This window comes from Rattus norvegicus, chromosome 1 (genome assembly GCF_021556685.1).
Source record: "Rattus norvegicus strain SHRSP/BbbUtx chromosome 1, alternate assembly SHRSP_T2T, whole genome shotgun sequence".
NCBI lineage: Eukaryota > Metazoa > Chordata > Mammalia > Rodentia > Muridae > Rattus > Rattus norvegicus.
In genome coordinates this window covers 225,947,734-225,975,629 of record NC_141534.1, presented here as the reverse complement: position 1 = coordinate 225,975,629, position 27,896 = coordinate 225,947,734, and the positions used below count along the sequence as shown (strand labels likewise).

General features: G+C 43.4%; 1 protein-coding gene across 8 annotated transcripts; it reads left to right on the top strand.

The window, feature by feature from the left end:
• On the top strand, positions 1–27,896 carry Cep78 (centrosomal protein 78). 8 transcript variants are annotated; one of them, NM_001440099.1, is made up of 15 exons: positions 1–393; positions 3,049–3,221; positions 3,310–3,382; positions 4,304–4,407; positions 6,498–6,672; positions 9,203–9,316; positions 10,594–10,658; positions 10,911–11,022; positions 16,007–16,142; positions 16,475–16,520; positions 17,606–17,734; positions 23,423–23,500; positions 24,764–24,930; positions 25,983–26,151; positions 27,441–27,893. In NM_001440099.1, exons 1-15 carry the CDS (start codon positions 126–128, stop codon positions 27,465–27,467), a joined length of 1,836 nt encoding a protein of 611 aa, NP_001427028.1. In that variant the 5' UTR covers positions 1–125; the 3' UTR covers positions 27,468–27,893. The 8 variants fall into 8 exon arrangements, with proteins under 8 accessions (NP_001427028.1, NP_001427027.1, NP_001427025.1 ...); NM_001440098.1 differs by having other exon boundaries at positions 27,438–27,893; NM_001440096.1 differs by having other exon boundaries at positions 27,320–27,893.

Sequence of the window (27,896 nt, the reverse complement as noted above, 5' to 3'; positions counted from 1 at the left end):
AGCTCGCGAGTGGCTAGAACGGTAGTGGCTAGAGCCGGCAGAGCGGGCTGAGCGGGCGCCAACCGCCCGGGGCGCGGCGGGAGGCGGCGCGGGGTGGCTGGTGGAGGTCCCCGGGGCTGCGGGTCATGATCGACTCTGTGAAGCTCCGTCGCGACTGCGCGACCGACTTCTTCTCGCACTATGAGTACCTGTGCGCGCTGCAGGACTCGGCGCCGCTGCCCGCCGTGCGCGCCTGCCTGCGGGATGGCGTGCTGGACTTCAATGCCGACCGGCTGCGCGCGGTGGACTGGGCACCGCTGCTCAGCTCGCTCAGGGTGAACCGTGACCTGCCGCTGGTGGCCATCAAGAGCTCCTTCCAGCCGTGGCTCGGGGAGTCAGTTCTACGGTCCGGAGGTGCGAGAGTTCGGGCAGAGAGGAGGGAGCCCAGTGCAGCGAAGCGGCCTCCACCTAGCCACAAAGGAGTTTTGCCGCCGCCTCCACTGAGGTTGTCGCGTCGGGCGGTTGTCTGGAGTAGTCAAGCTAGGGAGTAGAAGTCGAGATTGCCCCTTACTACAGCGAGGATGACCAGCTGTGCTCCCCGAGGGGAATATGCAGGATAAATTAGCAAATGGACCCTGCTCTCTTCTTTTTAGGGGTTTAAATGTACAGTCTCCCCTCATTCGTAATTGCAAGTTTAATACAAAATGTATAACAAAACAAAAAATCTTCAGGGACGTCTTTTATGATTTTTAGAAAACTATGTGTGAATGTTTTGCCCTCGTGTGTGTTTATGTGCACTGTGTGTGTGCAATGCCTGCGGAGTCCAGAAAAGAGTCTGAGGTTGGAGTCCCTGGAATCCATATGTGAGCCACCATATGGATGCTGGGAACCGAACTTGCATCCTTTGCAAGAACAGCAATGTGCCCAACCGCTGAGCCATCTCTCCAGCCCAAGGGACTATTTTTGACGAATCGTTGTAAACATTTGACTCTGGTTATTTGCAGATAACATGTTTGCAAGTTCCTTTCATTCAAATTGTTTATAACTCCCAAGCCAAGTTTTTGTGGCGTTTCTGTGGTCATTCATGAACACCTGCCCAGTAAGCCAAAAAAATTACCCAATACGAATGTTCCTTACTGATTTGTGTATCTTAATATTGGCATATGTGCACACTCAGAAGCCAGAAAGGTGTGTTGGGTGTCATTTGATTGCTCTCCACCCCCCCCCCCTTTTTTTTTGAGACAGGGTCTGTTTTCTCAGCTTGGCTGGAAGCCAACAAGCCCCAACTGCCCTCTTGACTCCACCCCCTTCCATGCTGGAGTTAAAAATCCTGCTCCTGAGGCCTAGTTTATGTGGGTCCTGGTTTCTGGAACTCCACACCTCAAGATTGTGTTGCAAATGCCCTTAACTACCGAGCCATCTTTCTAGCTGATTTTCCCACCCTTTTATTTTTAGATTTACAAATAGTTTTTTGTGTGTATATGTATGTGGCATATATATATGCACATGTTTGCATGTGTACACATATGCATGTTGCCATGTGCATAGAGTCTAGATGTTGGCCCTGAATGTCTTCATCTGTTGCTTTCCAATTTGTTTACTGAGGCAGGGATTTTTATTGTTTTTTGTCCCCCACCCCCACCCCCTGAACTCTGGGGACTAGCTGATTTCCATTGTCTGACTAGCTAGTTTGCCCCTGGGATCATCCCTTGTTCCTTCACAGAGATTGCAGACGTTTACCTTGCTGGAGATCCAAATTTGGGTCTCAACATTTTTCCCTGTAAGCACCTTTATCAGTCTGACCATCTCAGTTCCTAATTTCTTTCTCCTCTTTCCCTTCTTTTTTTTTTCTTTCCTTCTTTCTTTTTAAGAGTGGTATCATATAAGGAAGACAGGTGTTGGAGACAACCTAGGGTTTGAGAGTTTCATGTTTTAAACTCTTAATTCTCACACATATAAAGCCCTTGAAGCAAGGCTGTTGTGGATTCTCAGGATTAAAGCATGCTATGTGTGTGAAGTGTCTGCAAGTTACTATTGGAAAGGGAGGGTGTGATTAGCTAGGGGCAAATGTGACTGCTTGAAAGTCTGGCCCTTTGCTAGGTCTGGGATAAGCAGCATCTGTGATCCCTTCAAGGACAGTGTTTATACCTCTGAAGAATCCCTTGACTGCCATAGTAATGACCCAAATTTAAGGAAAGATGAGAGGTGCCTTGAATCAAGGCAGGCCTACCCGATCATGCTAGTGTTTTATGTAGGGTATAAGGAGACCCTTTCCCTTCAGGCATCCTTTGTGCCATTGCTATGTCTCATATTCAGTGGGTATGGGCTGTGGGCATTAACCCCCTAGACACTGCTGCTTCTCTCCCAGCTGTTTTGACTGTACTATTGAAGAAGTAAGCTCCTGGCTGGCTTTGCTGTGCCTGAACTCAGTTTCCCTTTGTGCAGATGGTCTCACCTAGCACAGAACCAGCACTCAGTTTCCCTCTGTGTAAATGATCTCACTTAGCACAGAACCAGCATGTACTCGCTGCAGTTTGTGCCTCCTTTACAGAGGCACTGGAAAATGAGCTGTGCTCTAGCCAGGCCTACCGGAGGGGGTGCTTTTCCTAATCTGTGTGTTTCGGGTGCCTCTCTCTGTTCATCCCTTTGTCTAATTGGTTTAACATTGGGGCACATTTTTTTTAACCATCCTTATTGTACCAATGGTAGCTTTGGTCCTCACCACTTGTGTTATAAAAGCCTACTCTTGAGTTTCATCCTTTCTTTTCACACCTGCAACATTTTTATTGTCCAGCAGGTGTCAGGCTTGGGTCCCTTTTTACACACACAGTCCACTCCCACTCTCTCTTTCTCCTTTATGCAAATCGAGGACTTTCTTGAAGCCATGCCTTAGGTGTAACTTCTTTGCTTCCGTGAGAAACACCACCATGTATGGTTTGTGTTTCTGTATCTCATGTGGCTTTGAAATTTCTCTTTAAGGACGTGGTTCATTTCTGTGACTTGGCACTGAGGAGTTATATTACTAAAATTGCATGATCGACATCACTGATTTAACTGAATTTGTTCTAGGTGCTGATGCACACAGAGTTTGTAGAAATCGAGTTCCTTCAGTAAGATCCAAAGACATAAGCTTCCAGTTATGTAAGGCTCTTAAAGGCTGCTTAAGTGTATCAGGCGTGCTCAGAAATCTGGAGCTAAATGGGCTGATTCTGAGAGAGAGAGATTTGACTAGTCTAACAAAGGTAAGCCTTGTTCATGTGACCTACAGAATTTGAAAGTTGGTATTGGTGGGGAAATAATCAATACATGTTTTACTTTGTTTTAATTAAGGGATTGAGTAAATCAGCCTCTTTGGTGCACCTGTCTCTTGCAAACTGTCCAGTTGGAGATGGAGGTTTAGAAAGTGAGTCAAGTCCTTTAACGCTTGTCTTGTGAGGATGGTCTCCTATTTGTGTGTGTGCTATCGTAACCCTGTCTGCCTCTTTGGGCTGCTGCTCCCACCTGCGCTGCCTCCCTGTGTCTGCTCAAATGCTGACCCTCCCACCCGAAAAGCTTATCCCGTTTACTACTGTCTGAACTCTATTTGAGGTTGTGTTATGCCATAAAACATAGCTTGTAGTGTTTGGTATTCTGTTATTCGTGTTTGCTCCTAGTTTATGGTTTTCCTTTAAGAAATATTGGTGGGAGCCGGGTATGGTGGCACACACCTTTAACCCAGGAGTCAGAGGCAGGAGGATATCTTGAGTTTGCGACCACTCAGATTTGGGAGGAAATTCCAGGACAGCTATGGCTACACAGAAATACCTTGTTTCAAAAAAAAAAAAAAATGGGAAGAAAAAAATCGTTGTGAGAAGGGCAATAGTGAGGATGTAAAGAGAACCTTAAGGCATCTCCATCTCCAAGTGAAATGGCTGTGCTGCGTTTGTTTGTTTGTTTGAGATAAGCTCTTACTGTATCGTTCTGGCTGTACTGGAACTCATTATGTAGATCAGGCTGGCCTTGAACTCACAAAGTTCTGTCTCCCAAGTGCTGGGATCCTGGGCATGTGCCACTACGCCCAGCCTTAAAATGCAATTACAATGTCCAAATATCAATAGGCAGTGTTTAAAGTATTCAGTTTTCGCAAGTTAGTAGAATTAAGCCTTTTCTGACATCTAGAACAGTACTTTATTACTGCACCCAATCTGTTAGTGGCTGGGAGGGTTGTAGAAAGTGACTTTTGGGGTACATCTGTAAACTGGCATAGCCTGAAGACAGCAATTAAACAGGATTGACCACACTGGTAGGCACTCGGTCTCACTGTGAGTCTTTTTCTTTCTTTTAGTTATTTGTCAAGGTATAAAGAACTCCGTCACTCTCAAGACCGTCAACTTCACAGGATGCAATCTGACGTGGCAAGGAGCCAGTCATATGGCCAAGATCTTAAAGGTGACCTTTGCATGAACGCTGTGGTTTAAGCACATTAAGACTTCGCTGTGGGGTTGCAGTAATTTTTGTCTTATCAATATGGAGACTGCAATTTTAATTTATTGCAAGTTGTAGTCATTGTGAGCTTGGGATTCTGACCCTTAAAGATACGTATTTATTGTTAAAAGTAAGACTCAAAGCATAATACTTCATGAATAGTACTTGTTATCTTAGTTGTTGAAAACATTGCAGCACCAGAGGAAACGTTATATTATTATTAGTCTCCACCTATTGACATCATTCTTAACTACTGTGATTTATAAACTAATAAAAACAGTTCATACAGTCTTTAGAGTTGTAATAACTACTACATTAGGACTGAAGTTACTTAACAGTTTGACACGAGCCTTTTGTAGGTTTTTGTTGTTTGTTTGGGGTTAGTGGGGTTGAGACGGGATATGGCTTTGTGGTCCAGTCTGTGCTTAGACTCATTGGGCCGCCCATGCTGGCCTGGGACTTGCTTCTTCCTTTTCCTCCAAGTGCTAGATTAGGGCTGTGTGTCACCTCAGCTGCCTTGCTTTTGTGGTTTGATGGCACAGATCAAAGAACTAAGGGCTGTGGGCCAAATGTAGCCCAAGACCACAACCCTGCCTAGCTGTGTGCATGGTAACTGTCCATCAGCAGAGCTGAGTGGTTGGCAAAGGAATCTGACCCATGGAGCTGCAGATGTTCACTTTTGGACCTTTGCAGAGTAAACTCAGACCCTTGTGATCAATAATGGGCAAGAACATGGATTCTGTTTTCTGTATGGTGATAAGATTTTGTGAGGTTTTTGTTGGGGTGTGTGTGTGTGTGTGTGTGTGTGTGTGTGTGTGTGTGTGTGTGTGTGTTGGGGGATTACTGGGGATTGAACTAAAGCCAACACTTTGGGCAAGTACTCTACCACTGGGTTATATCCTAGCTGTGCTTTTGACTTTTCAGTCTGACACTGGTTCTCTGTAAGTTGCCTAGGTTGGCCATGAACTTACTCTGTGACCCTGACAGACCCTGGACCTGAAATGCTCCTGCCTCACCCTACTGAGTAGCTCTGACTGTAGCCCTCACCACTAGCCTAGTGTATGGATGCTAGGCTAGGGGCTTTAGTTTAGCCTTCACCCATTTGATATCTTGCGACCATAGGCAAGTCACTTCACCTCTGTAAAATCCCTGTTCACTCCGAGGGTCTCGTGCGCTGCCTTCCTTCCCTAAGCCGCACTCTGCTGTTGCTTGTTGCTCTTATGTGGCCTCCTTAATAGAAAAGCAGCATCAGCGTTCCTCCTTCTGGTGCCCTTTCACAGCTGCTTCGCTCTTTCACATTCAAGCGGGAAGGCTTTTATTTTTCCTTGTAGTGTCAGTGTCCCGGGTGGGATGGGCAGTTTCCCTGGTGAATCTAGAGAATTGGACAGTCTTAAAGGCTACAACTGTGATTACAAGTCAAATAGTTTTTGGCTAAGGCACGTCCGACTCTCTGCTTGTTCTAGGATGCTAAGATGGTAGGTATATGAGACTAAGTATATGTGAGCTGTTGGGTTAAAAGATGATGTTACAGCCTCTGAATGCGTCTTTTTATCGTCTGTAAGCTGTGCTTGTTGGCCTGACTGCTCAGTTGTAGAGCACTTTGCTGAGCATGCCCATGGCTCTGGATGTTGAGAACTAACCTCAGTATAGCACGCACGCACACACGCATGCACGCACGCATTCTGTTACTTCAGTATACATAAAATATTTGTTCAGCACTTTATACCTTATGAATAATCATGATACATGGTAAATATTTAAATCATAGTGGAGATCAGTAGAGGACAGGATAGAGTTTAGAACTGTAGTGATGTTAAACCAGTTCTTTAGTGTGGCAGAAAAGGAAAATAATTTTTCTTAAATTTTAGTGAGTTGTCCTTTTACATAACCGTTGAGTAGCTGTCACCTGTGACTGTTCCCACACCTCAAGCCCTGCGGTGAGATATTCTGAGAGCAGACTGCCGCCATGTTTGTACTTGGGGGTGGGGATGGTATATAGTCAGCTATGCCTAGTGTCCTTCTCCAGCATCTGATTCTGTGCTGTTACTTTGAAGTATCAAACCATGAGAAGACATGAAGAGACCTGGGCTGAGAGTCTTCGCTACAGGAGGCCGGATCTTGACTGCATGGCCGGCTTAAGGCGCATCACACTGAATTGCAACACACTCATTGGTGACCAGGGTGCAAGTGCTTTTGCAGACTCTCTCAGTGAGGATTTATGGCTTCGGGGTAAGTTAAATGAGCTCTGGGAACTGGAAACCCTCTAGCAGCTTTTATTGTACTTTTATCTGGAAGTCACATATGTTCTCCATAGAAAACAATGCTACCTGTAATCAAAACATCTAGAAGTCACTACTGTTCATGTTGGCATATTTTCAGCCTTTAAAAAAATAGATTTGTCTGTATACTTAGAGCTTATAGCCACTGGGTCTATTTACAGGTAGGTGTGTGTGTGTGTGTGTGTGTGTGTGTGTGTGTGTGTGTGTGTGTGTAAGAGAGAGACAGACAGAGACAGTGAGAGAGAGAGTGAGAGAGTACAGGGATTCTTGAGTGCCAATCTAGTGCCACAATTGTTTTTGCTGTATGCACATTTTAAAGCATTTTCATATATGATCTTAATTAAATAAATCAACAACCACACTTTATTACTATTTTACCATATATGATATAAGGTGTATATAAGTATGTATGTATGTATGTATGTATGTATGTATGTATGTATTGTTGTTTTCTATGCAGAGTCTGGCTAGTTTGGAAGTTGTTGTGTAACTGGTCTTGAACTCCCAGAACTTGCCTCTGCCTTCTGAGTGCTGGGATAAAAGGTATACTCTAGCATACCTGATTGCTATTTTAATTTTAAGAGTTTTAAATACAAACACTTGTTTATTTACTTTGGATGTGGGTGTGGTTCCAGGTATGTGTGCCATGGTGCACATGTGGAGGGCAGAGGACAGCTTGCTAAAGCTGGTTTTCTCCTCCAACCATGTAGGTTCTAAGGACGGAACTCGAGTGCTCTAGCTTGGCAGCCTCTTTACTGAGCCGTCTTGCTGCCCTGGCTTTCATTGCCATAGCTGGTGTTCATTTGATGTTCTAGTGAGATTTATGGCTATTAACAGCTCAGTTGGTTATATCTTGTGTGTCGAGAGGAGTCTTGGTTTGGGCTCTTATAGAATGCTACAGGCTGGCTTAAACAGCAGGAGTTTATTTCTCCCAGTTCTGGGGCCTGGGAAGTCCAGGGTCGGGCACAGGCAGCTCAGGTTCAGCGTCAGCTCTCCTCCTGCTTGTGCAAGACTCTTCCTGCTTCTTAACCTAGTCTGCTCTTACTGCTGCGATAGAAAACTCACTGTCTAAGTCACTGAAGAGACACCATGACCAAGGGCACTCTTACAGAAGAAGGCGTTTAGTTTGACGCTTGCTTACAGGTTCAGAGGTTTTCAATATCAGCATGGTGGGGAGCATGGGCATGGGAGCAGACATGGTGCTGGAGCAGTAGCTGTGTTCTGCATCAGCAGGAGCAGGCAGCAGGAGGAGAGAGGCTGGTCTCCCACCACCAGTGATATACACCCCGTCTGCCCCCTACCCTATACACACACAAGGCCACACCTACTCAAGGCCACACCTCTCCCTGTTAACTAAGCATTCAAATATATGGGCCTATGGGGGCCATTCTTACTCAGACCACCACACCTACCAATACAACTTGGGGAAGTTATTTTGTTGTTTGTTTGCTTGCTTGTATAGCTTACACTCCTTCATAGAGAGAAGTCAGGGTAGGCACTCTTTTATTTAATGTATATGATGTTTCCTCTCTACCTATGTCTGTGTACCATTCATACCTACTGCCCACAGAGGGTCTCCTGGGACTGGAGTTACTGTTGTGAGCTGCTAGTAGGTGTTAGAAATAGAACCCAGGTCCGCTGGAAGAGTAGCAAGACTCTTAGCCATCTCTCTAGCCCTCTCCTTTTTTTTTTTTTTTTTTTTTTTCTTTTTTTCGGAGCTGGGGACTGAACCCAGGGCCTTGCGGTTCTACCACTGAGCTAAATCCCCAACCCCAGCCCTCTCCTTTTTAAAGAATAGTTTTTTGAGATACCTTTGGAATTCGGGATTGTGAGTCCAAGAACTAGTCAGCATTCTTGCTCAACAAGAACTGATACTTGTGTGTGATATTCTCTCTCATATTGTGGGGAGCTACTTTCTCTGCATGAGGGGGTGGAGTAAAGTCACTGTAGCACATTGTAGAAGAGGTTTCTTTCCTCTTCCTCTTCTTCCTCCTCCTCCTCCTCTTCCTCCTCTTCCTCTTCCTCCTCCTCCTCCTCTTCTTCCTCCTCCTCCTCCTCTTCCTCCTCTTCCTCTTCCTCCTTTCCTCCTCCTCTTACTGTTTCTCATCTTCCTCTTCCTCCTTTTCCCCTCCTCTTCTTCCTCCTCCCCCTCTTCCTCTTCCTCCCCCTCTTCCTCCCCTCCTCTTCTTCCTCCTCCCCCTCCTCTCCTTCCTCCTCCCCCTCCTCTCCTTCTTCCTCCTCCTCCTTCCTTCTGTAGCACTATTATAGCAACAATAACAACAACAACTACTACTACTACTACTACTACTACTACTACTACTACTACTATCTTTGCATATGCTTTTCTGACTTTTTTTAATACCCAAGATTTTAAAAACTGCCTTGGCCAGTCTTGTTCAGGAATGTCCTAGGCATGAATGAGAATTGTCTATGTTAAACTGTGTGGAGCTGGTAAGTGACCTGTTGTCTTTCATCAAAAGCACTTGACCTGCAGCAGTGCGGCCTTACCAGTGAAGGGGCGAAGGCTTTACTGGAGGCCTTGGAAACCAACAGAACCCTGGTCGTTCTGGATATAAGGAAAAACCCACTTATTGGTATGTCATCTGTTTAAAAATTACCTGACAAATGCCTTAAAATTGAATCTGTATATTGGAAATTAAAAACTTAGTGTACTTATTTTCTTGTTTTATAACTGTGTTTTTAGCAGCTGATGTAGTGTTCTAAATGAGTTGTGCCTGGAAGTTGTTCAGGTGGCTACTGACTCCATTGAGCCTAGGTGGTAAGACTGTTGTCTCAGAGCACTCCCTCACGTCCATCTGAATCTCCGACTCTCAGGAGGGACATTTCATTTGTTTGCTAATTTGTAAAGAAATTTTAGATTTTGTATGCGTCTAACCAGTGGTTCAGATACTAAGCATATAACAGTGTACCAGCCAGAGTCTTGCTGTCCATCAATAAGGGAGTTCAAATGTAAGTGTGTACGTCGATAATAAAGTGGTAAAAGTGCAAAAAACTTTAATAGGACAAATGGGGTACTGGCTGGAGAACTGACACTTGGGTGGACAGCTGAGCTAAGAGCAGGCATGTGTGTATGTGTAGGTACAAGACGGCAGGAGGGATGGAGTATTTGAGGAAAAACAAGGCAGAGGCTGGAGAGATGGCTCAGTGGTTAGACGGTCAGTAGTTGCAGTGACCCAGGTTTGGTTCCCAGCTTCGACATCAAACCACTTACAACCGCCTATAACTCCAGTTCCAAGGGATCCAGTGCCATCTGCCGCCCTCCGTGGGCACCTGCATACACATTGTGCCCTGACAGACAGGCCAGCAGACACATGAGCAAATAAATTAATAAATAATCAATCAATCTTGGTCTGTGTGGTCAATCAGGAGCCAGGGACTTGACAGTGTTAGGTGCCAGGAAAGGACAAAGCTAAGTGAGCTTCGATAGACAAAGGCATAATCGGAGTAGCCTTTCAGTCAGAGTAGCCTTTCCTTCCTGAGGAGGCTAGCACAGAGGCCACGCCAGTGGTGGCAGCAGTATGAGAGTGACTGGGAGCAGAGCACTGTCGAAGCTGTGTCCTGACTTGGGTTGGCTGTGCTAGTTGGTTGCCCTTTTGGGGGGGCTGAGGGTAAGATAGTGCAACCTTTAATTTTCTATGCAGAGGTCCCAGAGCCACTTCAGACCTAGAGCGCTGGTGGACAGTGGGCACAGCATTACAATAAACTAAGCTCGTGAGGAAGAAGAGCGTTCAGAAGCAGAAATAAGTATGTCGTCTAGTTGTATGGCAAAGCGGAAGCTGCCTTCTGTCTGTAGGTAGGCAGCTGGTCACTGGGGTGCACCTTGAACAGCCTCACTTTTCTTTTACTTCAGATCATTCTATGATGAAAGCAGTTATCAGAAAGGTTCTCCAGAACGGAAGGAGTGCAACTTCAGAGGTATGACTCCTGTCAGTCTTGTGGGCAGAATTTCCGCTTAGTTATCGTTTCTTCTGCTTTTAGTAAAATTGTCAATATTTTTCTGCTATCTGAAGTAAAATCAGGTGGCTTTTCTGTTTTTTAATATATTGTATCATTATCCAATTTGGAATCTGAGAACTGGAAATTGCAAAGCTTTATTAGTGTAGCACACCTTCCTCCTGTCCGTCTAAGTTGCGTGCTGTTATCTGATGCAACCCGTCTCTCTTCCAGTACCAGTGGGTAACGTCCCCGTCACTGAAGGAACTGCCCAAAACCACTAAGCAGAAAAAGAAAACGATCGTCCTAGGAAGCAGTCGAAAAGGAAAAGCTACTATTCGAGTTGGTAAATGACTGTCTGTCTGTGCTTTTTACGTTACCAGCACTCACCCTACCATGTGTTAGTATGTTAACAGTAGGGTCTCATCTCTTGGTTAATAACCAGTGCTGATTGCAGTATATTCTGGGACCTACACTATAATTATTCTAATCCAAGTTATGAAAATTCATGGCAGGTAGAAATAGCAAATGAATCCTTTGGAAGGATTATAAACATTACTGTTTTTTAAGTTAACAACTGTTTGCTTTTTACATATAAAATATTCATCCTGTTGACTGTTTCCTGAATGGTGATTATTCTTCATAATTTACAGTTGAGATTTGGCGTGCTCTCTGATGCTGGCTTACTTAGCAAACAGTGCTGGGATTGAACCAGGATCCCATGCATGGGAGGCAAGTGCTCTACCACTGAGCCACATTCACAACTTGATTTTTCTTTTAATTGACTGAATCAGATAACACATTTCAGTGATATAAATACCATAATATAAACCAGTGTTGAAGCTTTGTGATCTAGAGCTGGAACACTTTAGGAAAGTGTTCCTTCCTTTTTTTGAGATTTGTTCTTGCTCTGTTGCCAGGATTGACCTGGGACCTATGATTTTTTATCTTAAACTTCTGAGTAGTTGTAGTGCAGTGCAGGTAAGCACCATACCCAGCTAGAAAAGCATTTTGTCTTAGTTAAGGCTTCTGTTGTGTGACAAAACTCCATGGCCAAAAGTAACTTGAGGAAGAGGGAGTTTACTTCAGTTGGCGCTTCCACACCACAGTCTGTCATCCAAGGAAGTAAGGACAGGAGTTCAAGACAGGAGCTTGGAAGCAGGAGCTGCTGCAGGGGCCATGGGGGAGGGGCTGCTTGCCGGCTTGCTCAGCCTTGCAGCGGTTATTATTGTTCTGGATGTTAGCTACACCCCCTTGTTGCCTTTAAATATCTAGTAGGGGTTTCTACCAACACGTCAGATCATTTAGTTCCCAAATAAAGGATGCAGAGACGTTTAGATTTATAATAAGCTTTGCACACTAGAGCTGGGCAGATCAACCTTCTATGCTATTTGTCTGTTTCCCTGTCAAAATCTCCTAAGATATCACGGCCATGTTTCGTTTGGTCTGTTCCTGTCCATCAGGCCAGCCCTTGTGAACATGTGCTCCTGAGCCATGCTACCTTGTGGCAAGCTCTTCCTTCATTATTCTCCCACTCTCCTCCTAGTCCCTGTGTGAGACCCCAAGCCTAGGGAACCTTTCCTCTGATCCTTCTCTTCTGCCCAGCAAGGCTGTAGGCACCTTTACTAACCACTCAGGGATAACTTGGGAGCAAGGTTTACATAGCATTTTTTGGTGTCTGTGAGGGTCTGCAGATCTTAGGGGCCAGTATTGAGCGTTTGAATGCATGGCAGCACCAAACCAACCCCCTGCACACCCTGTTTGCCTAGATGCTCCAGGACCACTTGTCCAGGGGTGGCACTACCCACAGGCCATTCTGGTGGGGACATTTTCTCAATTGAAGTTGCCTCTTCCCAAATGACTCTGGCTGTTAAGCTGACATAAAACTAGCCAACACCATCCTCTAGTATATATGTGTTATAGTATCTAAATAAACTTCTAAGTATTTGGTAATCTGAAACTTAGGCTATTAGTTTTGTGACTGGGTACAAATGGAAAGATTCTTTGTGTAACAGTAACATCAAGGACTAGCAAGTAGGTAAAGGCACCAGCCTTCATGCAGGACAGCCTGAGCTCCACCCTCAGAAGCCACGTGGACCCACCCACACGCTCACACTCATCATACAGACTGTACAAACACTCATATAATAAATGAGAAAACGTGATGAAAACTAATGTTTGTAACATAAACCTGAGAGTCTTCCAAATGTATACTTTTTATGTAATTGGGCTCTGATATTCTTGTGTTTCTAAAAAGTTTTTTAACTTTTTCTTTTTTTCCTTTTGAGATATGGTCTTCCTCTGACTGACTCTGAATTTTCTATGCCTCTCGTGCCTCTGCCTGCTAAGTGCTGGGATTACAGGCACAAACTTTGTAATAACTTATTTTCCAAAACACTCCTAGTCTTGGCCCACGATAGTTTTGAATTTACTGTGTACCCTTAAACTTCAGATCCTCCTGCTTTTACCGCCGGAATGCTGAGGTGACAGACAAGTACCACAATGACTACAGGGTGATGAGTAAGGGTGTAACTTAGACTCTCATAAATGCCAGGCAAGCACTCCTAACAGCTGAGCTACAGTCCAGTCTGAGAACACATTCCCTTAGCACACATAACGTTCTTGTGGTAAGAAAGAGTGACAGTGGAACAAATCCAGGTCTGATAAGAAAGACACACACACACACACACACACACACACACACACACACACACACACACTCTCTCTCTCATACACACACACAATGTATGTATATATACACATATACACATGCATATAAGCCCTGTCCTTACTAAACTCTACCCAGCAAGACACTGGTCAGCTGACCTCCATGTTTCCAAATAACGGAAACAAACAGCAATAGAGCCAAGAAATAAAATTCCTTTTAGTGCACCGTGCACTGCAGCCACATATATATATATATATACACGTGTGTGTGTGTGTGTGTGTGTGTGTGTGTGTGGTAAAACCATAAAGACTAAAATAGAAGAAACAAAATGTTTATTCTCAACCATATCCAGAAAGATGTTTGTGGTAACTTTCTATGCTATATTAGCTTCTTTCAAAAAAGACGTACATTTTCATTAACTAGTTTATTTGTAGTAAATAGTAATGAGTGTCCTGAACAATAGTTGTATGCTTGCCATGTCAAGAAGGTGTCTGCCAGCTTCAAGTTCAGAGCAGCAGTATTTTAGCAGCAGATAGAGTGTGTAACTGGGGATTGGGTATCATACTGTTACCTAAAGGTTATAGTGTAAGAATTCAAAGTGTTTCAGTTGGCGCTTGATACAATATTGTAAAATGAAGAAAAAGGTATGCCTATGCCTTTGTGTGGCCTTAGTAGTGACACATGGCCAGGCATTACACATTAGAAGAGCAGGCATTGGCTTCTTAGTGATGCTGGAGAGAGTGGAGCTGTGGCTGCAGTGCACAGTGCACTAAGAGGAATTTTATTTCTCGGCTTTTTTGCTGTTTGTTTCCGTTATTTGGAAACATGGAGGTCAGCTGACCAGTCTTGCTGTCTTGCTGGGTAGAGTTTAGTAAGGACAGGGCTTATATATTGTTGAATAAGTTATATTGGGAATATGTGTTCAAGTAGATGGTAAGAACTTCTACTTTTTTTTTTTTTTTGACAAGATACATACCAGTTTTTTTTTTTTATTTCAACTAAAAATATTTTAACACAGCCTGGTGGTGATAGTGCATGCCTTTAATCCCAGCACTGGGGAGGCAGAGACAGGTAGAGCTCTGAGTTTGCAGCTAGCCTAGGCAACTATGTAAGTTCTAGGACAGCCAGAGATACACAGAGAAACTCTGTCTTGAAACACACACACACACACACACACACACACACACACACACACACACAAAAGCTAGCATTTTCTGAAAATCAAAGAAATGAAATGATATATGCCTATAAGAAGTCATACGTGGCCTACTGCCATAGACTGAGATGTTTGTTCTCACTTATAAAAATGAAAGTTTTAATGTTCCACTTAAAAAAATGGAAGTGCTGGGAAGATAGAGGATCAGAAGTTCTTTAGCTATATACCAAGTTTGATGCTAGCCTGGGCTACATGAGACTCTGGCCTAAAAATAATAGTAATAAAGTGAAAAATGCAATAGCACAGGATGAACAAGATTCCTGTAATGTAATGTTTGCATTAATATATGCAGAAAATGGTGGTTATGAGTGAGTTACACTGTGACATACTTGTTTTGGGCCACTGATATGGCCAGTCGGTGAAGGCAGTTACCACCAAGCCTAGTCTGAGATCAGTTCTCAGGACCTGTGGTGGAAGCAGATTACTGACTCCTACAAGTTGTTCTCTGATTGCCACCTAGGTGCCACAGCATGCATACACAAATCAGTGTAATTTTACGAAAATTAACGTTGGGGGACTAGAGAGAAGCCTCCATGGTTAAAAGCACTGATTGCTTCCAGAGCACCTGGGTTCAATTGCCAGCACCTATGTGGCAGCTCACAGCTGTCCGTAAGTCTAAGATCTGACACTCTCACACAGACATCCATGCAGGCAAATCACCAATCCAAATAAAATAAGAATAAATATTTAAAAACTAACTTTAAAAGAAATATGTCCTATGTTACTGCACATGCAGTAACTTAGATGGCAGTCCAACTCTGTAAAGAAGTTCTAACATGTAAAAGAGGCCAGAAAGATAAGCACATCAACTATTTTGTTTTATTTTGCTTTTATTAAATTTTGGGGGTTTTTTGGAACAGGATCTCACTAGAAGACTGACCTAAAAGTCTCGGACTGAGATGAAATAGAACTGTTGTAGTAAACCTTTGTTATTTGTTTTCAATGACAAAAACTTAAAAGTGAATGAGGATTTGTTCTAATTAAGTGTTAATATATGGATTTAGCTGCTACATGTATTTTATGTTTAAGACAATATAAGCCCCTCATTTCATCCTTTTGTTTTTTGATAAATTTTGCATTTGTTCTCTCTCTCTCTCTCTCTCTCTCTCTCTCTCTCTCTCTCTCTCTGTGTGTGTGTGTGTGTGTGTGTGTGTGTGTGTGTGTGTTAACTCATGTGGGGACTGAAAGCCATGAAATTGAGGACAACGTCATCTTAGCAACCTTTAGCCTATTTGCAGGTATTCCTGTAATACATACACTTGTAAGGGTTGTGAGTTCAAGTATAGCCTGAACTACCCTGGGAGACCCTGTTCTAAAAGTTTATAAATTATTCGCACTGGAATGGTTTTAGTGTCATGGTCCGTTGTTCATTTGTGTTGTGTTAGGAGTGTGAATGGTACTGTGTAGAGCTTTAGTGCATTTCTTTAATTACTTCTTTGGACCTAGGTTTAGCTACAAAGAAACCTGTGAGTAATGGGAGAAAACATGGGCTCAGTAAAGACTCCTATGCTCCCGACCCTCTGCCTCCAGGCGCGTCTGGTTTCTTGCCCTGGCGCACGGCAGAACGTGCAAGAAGAAACAGGTAAGGTGTTCTTTCCTTGCCTTAGTCCTGACAGCTGTTATTCGGGAACTTCTATTGCGTAGTTCTCCTATTGATTCTGGAATTGGAAGGGGCCGGCTCACGCACAGCCTCTGCCCAGAGTGCCCTAAGAGATAACTAAAGCGTGCGGATCCCCAGGAGCCGAATGTGCACAGTAACCGTCAGCCATTCCGCTCAGTCTGTCTGGTTTCCCATAGCTTATTTTGAGGTGTTTAGTACTCTGGTTTTATATGAATAGTGTACGTAATACAAATAAGTTTGATCCTGTAGTGTGCATGCATCAAATATAACTGAATTTGTTGGTATCCTTTTAGGAGTTTTCCATTAATCAAAACTCATGATCTGTCTAATCACCTGCAGGTACGTATGTGTCATATATCTAACAGAAGGGATCAGAGTAGGGAAAGAGCAGGATCAACTGAAAGGAGCCTTGTAAAATGGATTTCCCTTCCTGAAATACATGTATTTAAAGTCTCTGATTCCTGTCCTGGTGCCTTGGTACAGGACATTGTACCTCTATGCATATGGCACGCTGGGGAGGCCTTGTGATTTCATCTGTAGACGCCCCATTTCTCCAGGCAACATAGAAGCTGATGTTCACAATAGGTTTGACCACTGTTATGGGGCTCATCACTAAAACACGTCTACACACACACACACACACACACACACACACACACACTCACTCCTCCTGTAGTTGGTCATAGAGGCCACGGATCTCTAAAGAGGAGGAGGAGAGCATCTAATGTACCATCCTGTGTGTCAGCACTACAGTCTAAACACTGAGGTGTTAGGACGCCATCTTGTTCTGTCACTGAGAGTTTGCTTATCCTGCAAAGCTGTCCCTGCACTGGTTCAGTCTGTACATTTTCAGTAGTGTTGTGAGCACGTCAGTTTTAGCTAGAGGGAAACCTCACTGAAGCTGGACAGAATCAGACTGGTCCTCCCCTAGCTCAGGCTGCAGGATGAGGAAGAGATGAGGTGGGGTGCTTCAGTGTGTATGTGGATGTGATTTAATTTTAAACCCATTCTAGTATGTATTAATTACACTGTAACTTCATACTCTGTTCATGCTTTTCCTCCTAAGAGTTCTACTTCTGTACTCTTCATGTCTCACAGTAGAGAATAAATTTTTCATCTGTGGTATAAAAGTTGACCTGCAAAGGAAGTGTTGTTTTGGCTCCCCACTTGATTTGTCTAGGAGGAACTTAGCAAATACGTGTAATGCCAAACAGTAATCAGCCATGTGTAGTACATGGTTTTGTAGTAACAGCAAGAATGCGTTAGTGGCATTTTTCTGTTACTGATTGTTTTAGGCTAAGGACCAGTGAGATAGATTTATTAGAAGATCACTTGTTATTTTAGACAGATCGATTTGATTAGGTGACCTCTGGTGTTTACTATTTGGCTTATGGTATTAATAAGTCATGTCCTCTTTATTTAAGCAATCAGATTTCCCTGTGACTGTGACAGTAGAAAGTCCTTCATCCTCAGAAACTGACGAGTCTGAGGATTCTTCAGAAAGTGTCCATGAAGTGCCTCAGAAAACCAGCATAAGACAAGAAACATTACAGGTACAGTGACCATTGCAAAGACCATCTCAAAGTGTAATCACTTCTTGGCAAAGCTTGATTGTGAAACAAACCCAGGCAGCTCATTGGAGTCTGTTTGACCTCTGTTTTAACTCTTAGTCTCCTCAGTGGTACAGAACAAGGCGAGATAAGAGTTGTGTACGATACAAAATAAAACATGGCACCAATTTTTCCTCTTCATAGAATCAGAATATTAACTGTAATAAGAACTTTAGTGACCATACAATAACTTAAGGAAATCGAGTACTGACACATCGTCAGCTGTGTGTGTGTGTGTGTGTGTGTGTGTGTGTGTGTGTGTGTATCTATACACGTGCTCATTATATATGCATGTGAAGGCCTGAGGACAGCCTTAGCTGTCATTCCTTGGTTGTCATCCACACTGGGTTTGTTGTTTGAGGAAGTCATTTGGTTTTAAGATAAAGTCTTTCAGTGGCTCAGAATTTGCTGTCAGCCTGGCCAGTGAGCCCCGGAGATCTGCCCACGTTCTTCTGGGTGCTGAGCTTGGGAGTGTCCACCACCACACCCTGCCTCTTCCCATGCTCTGAGGCTCACCTTAGGTCCTTATGCTTGTGTGGCCTGGCGTTGACTGGGCTAAACCTCCTCAGCCAGCTCTGTCATTTGAAAGGCCAGGAAACTGACGATAGTACTAGCTGAACCTTCTTATCGTGATTGAAATATAACTTTGTTTTTAGTAAAGTAAAATTGGAAAGAGCTTCTTTTGTTCTAAGATAGTGTCTTACATAGCTCCAGTTGTCCTTGAAGTCCTTGTACCTCAGGCTGGCCTTGGGTTTCTGCTCTTCTCCTAGCCTCCCATGTAAGCTGCCACCCCTGGCTTTGAAAAAAAACGTTTGTTACTGGTATTCATGATATTAAAAAACTAAGAAACTATGCTTTATTTTAAAACTGGGTATTTTTCTGTTTAGGTAAGCAAAAAAGAAAATTTAGCTTACTTAGATTTTTGTACCTTAAACATAAGCTTTATTTGGACTTTAAATTGGAGCTGATTTGTAGTAAGTTCTGGGAGACCTTATCTTCTAGGACAGTCTTAGTTTTTCTTGTGGGTGACATGATTCACATGTAATCAGGGCAAGGTGCTGGGACCTGGGTTTGAACTCAACACCTCATACTGTTCAACATGCATGCTATCACTGAGCCACACCACCACCCCCACAGTGACTGCTTAAAACTAGGTCTGTCTTGGTGTAGCACTCACAAATGCAGAAATGGCTGTCCGTCTGTTGTTGTTTGTTTCTTTGTTTGTTTGTTTGTTGGCCTCAGACAGCAGAGATTTGATTTTCACATTTCTGAGAGCAAGGACGTCCACAGTCAAGGTCCAGCTGGTTTGTGTGTAGGTAGGGACCAGATTTCTAGTTCCTAGTAGTTCCCAGATGGCGTCTTCTTAAAATGTCATTAATGGTTGAAGGGCAGTTCCCTATTTTATTTATTCTGTTTAAAGCCAGCTATAGGATATAGCTTTAATGGCAAACCAATTTCCTGGCCAGCATAAAAGGCCTTAGGTTCAGTCCTGAGCATGACATATCCCCTGAAGATCTATGCCACAGATACTTTTTTACAACTAAAATTCAGAATACTTATATAGAGTAATCACTTACAAAATTATAGACTCTTAGGAGAGAACCTGTGTGGACCACATAGGAACACTTTTCATCTTGTAAGTACAGCGCCGCAGTCTGTACAGAGCCTGGGTGGTTCACTGCTAAGGTGCAGAGGAGCTTTAAACCCTTAATGTTGTTCTCAGGGGGTTGTATTGGCTTTCTTCTCCAGAGATCTGAGAGAGAGAGCTTGGTCAGTTTAATGGGTGGTTCTTTTTTGTTTTCCTTCTGATTGTTTAAATGCTGGAAACTATACTTTATCCATGGCAGGCAAGCTTTCTATTCCGATCTGTGACCAAACCCAGGAGACAATACATCAGAAGTGTCTGTAGTCACTGAGGAAGACCAAGGCTAGGAACTGCAGCTAGAGAGTTTCTTATTCAAAGTGTATTGAGGACCCTTTTAGTGTATATTCACTTTGAGAATCAGATAAAATGTGTAAGCCCACAGTAAAGACAGTAAAAGGGATTCTCACTTAACTAAACGAGAAAGCGAGTGGAAAGAAGTGTAGTTCAGTACAACATGGGAAGCCATCACTTAGAATTAGTGCTGGGGCAGCCTGTAGCTTGGAGGGAACCTAACTGTGTTCACTGTGCAGTTGGAAATGGGACCTGCCAGGAGTTGCTTCCTGAGGGTCTGAGGGTGGTGCTGGGCAGTTATAGTCTTAGGTGGTTATTGCATGAGTACTCTCTGAGGACTTCCTTCTGTGCATGTCTGTGGCTAAAAGCCTGCCTCAGGTGGTGGCTGCCCTAGAGTGCTGAATGTGCGTGTGGGAACAGACTGATCACAAGCCTGTCTATATTGACTGAACTCACGTGTTCATTTTGACTGAACTCACGTGTTCATTCATTTTGACTGAATTCACGTGTTCATTCATTTTGACTGAATTCACGTGTTCATTCATTTTGACTGAATTCACGTGTTCATTCATTTTGACTGAACTCACGTGTTCCTTCATTTTGACTGATCAGTTATGCATTCCATGTGCTCTTCTGAGTTTGTATTTGTGCTAACTTACTTAATCACTACGTATTCAGTAGATAAGGAAATCAGTACCCAGAGTTATAGAATTTGCTAGTTAATGGGTCAGGACTTTGCCCCCAGAGAAGTTTCAGGTTTTAGGGGAAAAAAAATCAAAAACCAAAATTTAACTACTAACTCTTAAGCAAAGAAATGGAGATTAGAGGATGAGGGGAAGCTTCTCTACTTGTTCATTTGAAGAAAACCATATTCTTAAACACATCTTATATAGCCAAGGCTCGATCCTTCCTCCCTCCCTTCCTCCCTCCATCCCTTCCTTCCTCCCTTCCTTCCTTATTGCCTGCTTTCTTTGTGCTAGACATAAGAGGTGATAGAATAAATGCTTAATAAAAGATGTTTCTCTTCTTCACACATCTTACAGTTTCCATGAGGAAAGTGAGTCATAGTAGATGTGATATATCAGAGTGATAGGCTGGCTTAGTTTGGGTTTCCGTTGTTGCAACAAAACACTATAACCAAAGAGCAAGTTGGGAGGAGAGGGTTTGTTCAGCTAAGACTTCCACATTGCTGTTCATCACCAAAGGAAGTCAGGACAGGGACTCGGGCAGGGCAGGAAGCAGGAGGCAGGAGCTGATGCAGAGGCCATAGAAGAATGCTGCTTGCTGGCTTGCTTTACATGACTTGCTCAACCTGCCTTCTAATAGAACCCAGGACCTCCAGTCCAGGGATGGCACCACCCATAATGGGCTGGGCCCTCCCCATCAATCGCTAGTTAAGAAAACACCTTACAGTTGGATCTCATGGAGACATTCCCTCAACTGAGGCTCCTTCCTCTTTGATGACTCCAGCTTGTGTCGAGTTGACATAAAACCATTCAGTACGTGGGCTTCGTTGCTGGAAGCAGTGTCAAATCCTGGGCATGTGTTGGAAAGCTGTCAGGACACGGGTATTTCAGGTCCTCAAAATGTCCGTCTGTTACATACCTCTGAACCAGGAGGGCTGAGGCAGGAGGATGGAGAGTTAGAGTCCGGAATTACATAGTAAGGTACTATTTCCAAAAGAGTGCTGAGAGGAGGAACACTTGACACAAATCTTGCACTGTCTGACTCCCTCCAGTAGGGAGAGAAGCTGTTCTGTGTCATTACACTTGGCTGCGCTGCGGAGAGCCAGTCAGAAATGGAGATGTCAAGAGATTGTCCCTGATTGGGTGGGACTTTGGTAGCCCTTCATTTGTGCCATATAGGTGAGTTCAGGAAGCTCATTGGCTTGCAAAGGAAAGGCGCTCTGTAGTCTCCTTTCTCAAGCTGTGGTAGGTGCGTTAAATCATTAAGTGAGTCATAAACACCGGAGCTTACAATGTCTGTCCATGAATGAATTTTATGTGTTGGTGAGATGGTTCAGTAGAAGGTGCCAAGCCTCATAACCCGAGTTCCATCGCCAGGATCCCCCTTTCCCCAAAGTGGAAGAGAAGTTGTCTGACCTCCATATATGTACACACTGACACATGTGTGCCTCACATACACAGCAGCATGCCATAAAATGTACTAAACATTTTAGTTTTAGGAACTATTAGTCGTGCTCTGGAAAAGGGGCTCAGCAGCTAACAGCATGTGATGCTTTTCCAGAGGACTTGAGTTCAGTTCCTACTGCTCTTGTCAGTAGTGGTGGCTCTCAACTCCCTGTAACCCCAGTTCCAGGGAGCCCAGTGCCCTCTTCTCCCTCTACAGGCACTGCACGCACATACAGAAATCTGTCCCCACACACTCGGCAGAAGGTTTTTAAAGATCAGTCTTTAAAGTGAAAAGGAATTTGATATGATCAAAGCATTTTGCAATATTCAGATATACAGTCTGAATAAAATTATGTATAAAATTACTGAATAAATAGGTATAAAATTACTCAAATTTTCCATTGAAGAAATATTTTAAAACAGTTTGTTGAAAGGGAAACAACTTTGTTGACACACACTTAGATATTTTATATCTTTGTTTTCCTTAAATATATAACATTACTTTTTAAAAGATTTTTATTTTATGTATGTGAATGTTTTGAGGTCATGTGTGTATTAACCACATGTGTGTCTAGTAATAGGCCAGAAAAGGGATCAGATATCCTGGAAACAGTCATGAGCTACTCTGTGAGTGCCAGAAATTTAGCTACTGACCTATCTCAATGGCTCCAAACTAAACTTCTAAATTAAAATTCTGTGTTTAAGTAAATTTTCAGAAGCCTTTAAAATAAAAACCCAGGGGCTAGGGCGTTAGCTCGGTGTTTAACTACTTGTCATTAAAACTTAAGGTCTATAGTTTAGATCAGAATCAGCATAAATGCACAGTGTGTTTGGTAGCTTACCTGTATTTCCAGCCTCTGGTGTTGGGGGAGAGCAGGGTCAGCCCTGGTGTAGCCAGGACTGCTCCGAATTCAATGCCATCTGCAGCCAATGGAGGATGTGCTGCTCCTGCTGCCCTAGCGGGTAGTCCTGCTTTTCTTGTAGGGGGTTGTTGGTTAAGGTAGGGAGTACCTAGAGAACTAAGCATAATGCTTCCCATACAATAGAGTGCTTTAAAAGTGTTACATTTTTTTTTTTTTTTGGTTCTTTTTTTTGGAGCTGGGGACCGAACCCAGGGCCTTGCGCTTACTAGGTAAGCGCTCTACCACTGAGCTAAATCCCCAGCCCCTAAAGTGTTACATTTTTAAGTATGCATTTTTGTTACAGTTGCATGATTTTGTTATGTTAAGAATGATACAGAATTATCTATTATGAAGAACCCACAAATAAGACTTCCTTTCGTGACTTTAATTTCTTATTGGTGATTCACTGTTATATGTCTCTATTTTTCTATAGTAAGCACTGCAACTCTTAGGTTAGAGTAGGATTTAAGCGATTCTGTAATGTGCTAACTTGATACATTTTAGTAATTACCTGCACTTGGTGGTATTAGTAGTGACGTCATCCCACTGCCCGAGGTTACTTCTGGCTCTGGCCCTAAGTTCTTAGTGGCCTATGTAGCTGGGAGAGTGGCGGGATCAGAGCATAGTTACCTGTAAGAATTACTCCATATCTTCTGACTAGGAGAAGCTGGAGGAGTGCCTAAAGCAGCTAAAGGAGGAGAGAGTGACCCGCCTCAAAACTGACAAGCGCATCAGTGAGGTAAGTCTTTCTCCCATATGGAGTTATTTGTTGATTTTGTTTTGGTTTCAAGTTGTTCTGTACTTACAGACTTTAAAATACCTGAAAATGATAAGGCATAGTGTGTTGTGCACTGAGTCTACTGTTTTAACCTTGCATTCATTCATTTAGTGTCGTTAAACATGTTCCAAAAAGTACATTGTGAAAAATACAAGAAATAGCTTGTGTTTATCCTGGCTTATACTGTGTATGGAGCGTAAGTGGTCAGGCTGTCTTCTCACAGTGAATTAGTAAAGCAAAAACTCTAAGAAGTCTTGTGATGGCGGTAGTGCCAGTGCTGGGTGGCTGAGGCTAGGGGACTGTGCTGGCCAGACTTGGGTGTTTGAAGTTAGACTTAGACATCTAAGGGAATGAAGAATGCCACGGGAGATAGAAGTCTGTACTGTGAGCACTGGACTAGACTGTCGGACTGCTTTGCATAACACTGACAAGTTTTATGGTAGTGCTTTTTTAACTACAAAGTAAATGTAAGGAAGCATCTTCAAAATGTATGTATTGTAACGAGAATTGTACACTGGAAGACATAAGCCAAAAGTGTGTTAAGTAAACTGGCTTTCTGAGAAATGTCAGGGTTGGGTGCATATGCTGCCTGAGAAGAGAGCAAGAAGCTACAGAGAACTGCGCGGAGTGAGCGTGGTGGCTGAGCGTGAAGGCTCTAACATAAGCACAGTATACCTCAGGGCCTGCAAGGTTGGCCTTGCTGCCCAGCCAGCCACCTGAGTTAGATCCTAATCCCTACATGATGGAACGGCAGAACTGACTTCCACATACATGTTGCCCATGCATGAGCAGTACATACATACATATTTTTAAAAGGTTGGTATGTTGAGATCAGTCCTTAGTAGATTAAGTACAGCAGGGTTATAACTTTGCTTAGATCAGACTTGTGTTTTCTAATATCAGATGAACCCTGGTGGTTAGATCTCTGCTGCACAGTGGTCCAGTGTGAAGTTCGGCAGGGATGTGTTCTTAGGAAAAGTCATCAGTAAAACTGACTGTTCTGTCCTCTGCCTGTTACATAGGCAGTTTCACCAAGTGTCTCAGTGCGGTCATCACGTGTCATGGTTAATGTCTTCATTGATTGAGAGTTAGATTAGTTAATTAGATGGTAGAAATCAATGTAATACGTTAAGTACACTTTTAAATGTTTTAGTTTAGGTATTGAGAACTTTTCTAGACAGTTGTGAGGAAATCACACTGTACATTCTCAACCTTCTTTTGTAGCTGGAACATGAAAATGCCCAGCTAAGAAATATAAATTTCTCCCTGTCTGAAGCCCTTCAAGCACAGTCATTGACGAGCATGATCCTGGACGATGAAGGAGTCTTGGGCAGCATCGAGAATTCTTTTCAGAAGTTCCACGCCTTTTTGGATCTCCTTAAAGATGCTGGGTATATCTGGAGGGTGGCCATTCTTTCTTCACTGGCTTCAATTGGAGCTTGCTGAGGAACTTGATGATTTTTAGCTTCCACAAGACATTTAACATGATTATCAACAGTATGTTTGATTTGCTTTTTAGTGGAGAATTCCTTTTAAAAGAAATGCAGAATGGTAAACCTGCCTTGTTAGAAAGCCCACCCATCATAAAATAGTAACATAAAGAAGACTTGGGTGTCTTGGTGAAGATAGGTTAAGGCATATGAATTGTATACAGTTTTGTCTGCTATAAATATATCCCTTAACATAGTTTTAAAAAGACTAAGTTAAAGATCATTTCATTGAAAATATTTAAAAATATATAGGAGATTTTTTACTTCTTATTCATCTTGCTTATTAAATAAGTTTTGAGTTAAATTCTTCTGACCCCTAGGCTTCAGGATGTAGTTGATCTCCACAGGTGCTGTAGACACAGGAGTAGGCAGGGTTCTCACCTAGGAACAGGAGTGTCAGAAGATGACAGTCAGGCACCGTGGCACATACCTGCAGTCCAGCATGTCAATGGTAGAAGAAGGAACAGGACTTCAAAGTCATCCTTAACTACATAAAAATTTTCTAGCGTGGGCTACATGAGCCTCAAAGTCAAAGAAAACTGCTAAAAGAGAGAGCTGAAGGAGGCTGATGGAGCAGTGTTTGAGGTGAATGCATAGTGGCTAGAAGGGAACAATCCCGTTTTGGAAGCCGAGGAGAGAGGGTCAAATGTATGGAGACGGCAGAGGTGGACCTGTTGGATAGTATTTAAAATGAAGCGGCGATGGCTGCTGTGGAAAGTCAGGTGATACAGAATGTATTCCTGAGGGGAACCGGGGTGCTTAGAGGATGGAATGATCTGGTCCAGAGGTCACAGAGCAGGGTAGCAGTTAGGATGGGGCTACTGTCCGAAGTAGGCATTGGCATTAAGATTTTTAAATCTTGGTGATCATTTGTACACCCATTTCATGGTTGGGGGTATAGGTGAGTTTAAGTTCCCAAGTGAGTGCCTTTTCCTCCTCCTTCCTGTCTGCAGGCTCGGGCAGCTTGCCACTATGGCTGGTATAGATCAGTCAGATTTCCACCTGTTAGGTCGTCCCCAGATGAGTTCTACGGTTAACACACCTGTGGAAGAACAGAAAGGACTTGAAGATGAAAATCTGGATCTGAAGCAGACTGCTGTAGGACAAATGCAGGACATCGGTGTAAGTGGACCTGTCAGGCTTGGTTCAAGCCGTTAGCAAGGAGTTCCCCGGGTCAGAGAAAGGAATGGCGGACTGTCTCTGGCAGAGTTAAGTCTGTGCCTATTTCCAGAAGCTGCATGGTTGTCAGTAAGGAAATGGGGCTGGGCATGATGGTGGGATGCACGCCTTAGATCCTGGCGCTTGGGAGGCAGGGACTGACGGGTCTGCATAATGAATTCCAAAGCAGTCGAGACTTCATAGTGAGACCTTATCTCAAAAGAAAAGAGACAAAACTGGAAGTTTTATGATAATTTATACTTGAAATAAGCAACCTTCATTGAAGAAAGAGAGTAAAGAGATAATCAGAATTTAAAGTTTTGTAATGGCTACTGTATTGATGTCTCGTCTATGTAGTCAGCATACAGTGAAGGGACACTGATAAAGGTACACGTACTGGTGCAGAGAACATTTGAGATCAGTAATCTAGACAGACTAGTGTGCTTACAGCCCCAGTTAATGGATGGAAAGGTTAGCCATCACAGGACACCCCCTCCCCCGCCACCCCAGCCCTACCGCCCCTACATTTTCCTTCTGCCTCACCAAGACTCAACAGCCAGTCTAAGACATGTCTGAGGAGCTGCTGGCTTGGGCGCTCAGTCATGCCACACTTTGGATGCTTCACATACACAGAGAGGCTAGGAATTAGGTTTCTTAGAAATAGTTTTGTTTTGTTTTTTTAATGTGGAAAATTGAAGCTAATTTTAGAGAACAAAAAATTCTAAAAGTACACAGCTAACTCTGGATATAGATATAATTTTGAGTTGCCAATCACATGGCATCTTGTAAGAAAACGTATAACTGGAGAATCTTCTGAGTGTTGAACTGACTGCTTAGTAAGATCACAGTTACAGGGCTGGAGACAGCCTGACTGTTGAGAGAGCTGCAGCTCTCCTAGAGGACTTGAGTAGAGTCCCTAGCTCACAACCACCTCTAAATGTAGCTCCATGGATCCTATGTCCATGGACCCTGTGCCCCCACCACACACACACACACACACACACACACACACAGAGTCACAGTTACAGTGAGGTTTCCACCCCTGTAGTGCTCTCAGGCTTTGGTGTTTTCCTCGTAGTTTCAGAAGATTACAAGTGATCCTATGGTTCCTTTACCTCTCGACACCAACCAGGTTCCAGCTTCCACACAAGAGGCAGCAGGATCTTCTCGAGACCACCTGGGGGTTGTAGCCCTGGAGCAGCAGGAGGGCTCTGCAGTGGGATTCATTGCTATAACAGGCTCTCCTTCAGCAGATGGCATTTCAGGAGGCAGAAGTCTAGAAGAGGTGGTGTTGTCAAAGCACAGCAGGTCTTCTTCAGGCAAAGGGAGCACAGCAAGCGAGCCCTCCAGAAGGCAGTCTGCTGAGAGACACTCCAGGAAGGACCTGCATTCCGACTCCGACTCCCCTGTGAACTCAAAAGGCAAAGGACCTGGGGAAAAGAGGTCTTTGCTTAATGAGCCAATTAAAAGTGAATCTTTGAAAAAATGTGTTTCTATCAAGAAAGAAAATAGAATAGTGACTGTATCATCAAAGAGTATCAAAAGTAAACCCAATCTGCTAGAACATTCTGAAAGTGATACTATTGGGTCTGATTTTGAATTTCAAGAGCATGACCATTCGTCAGCACACCTGACCTGACATAGGTCTAACCTTTTGAAATTATGATTTTTGCCTTAAAATTTTAATAAATTTTCTTATGTTTTTATTA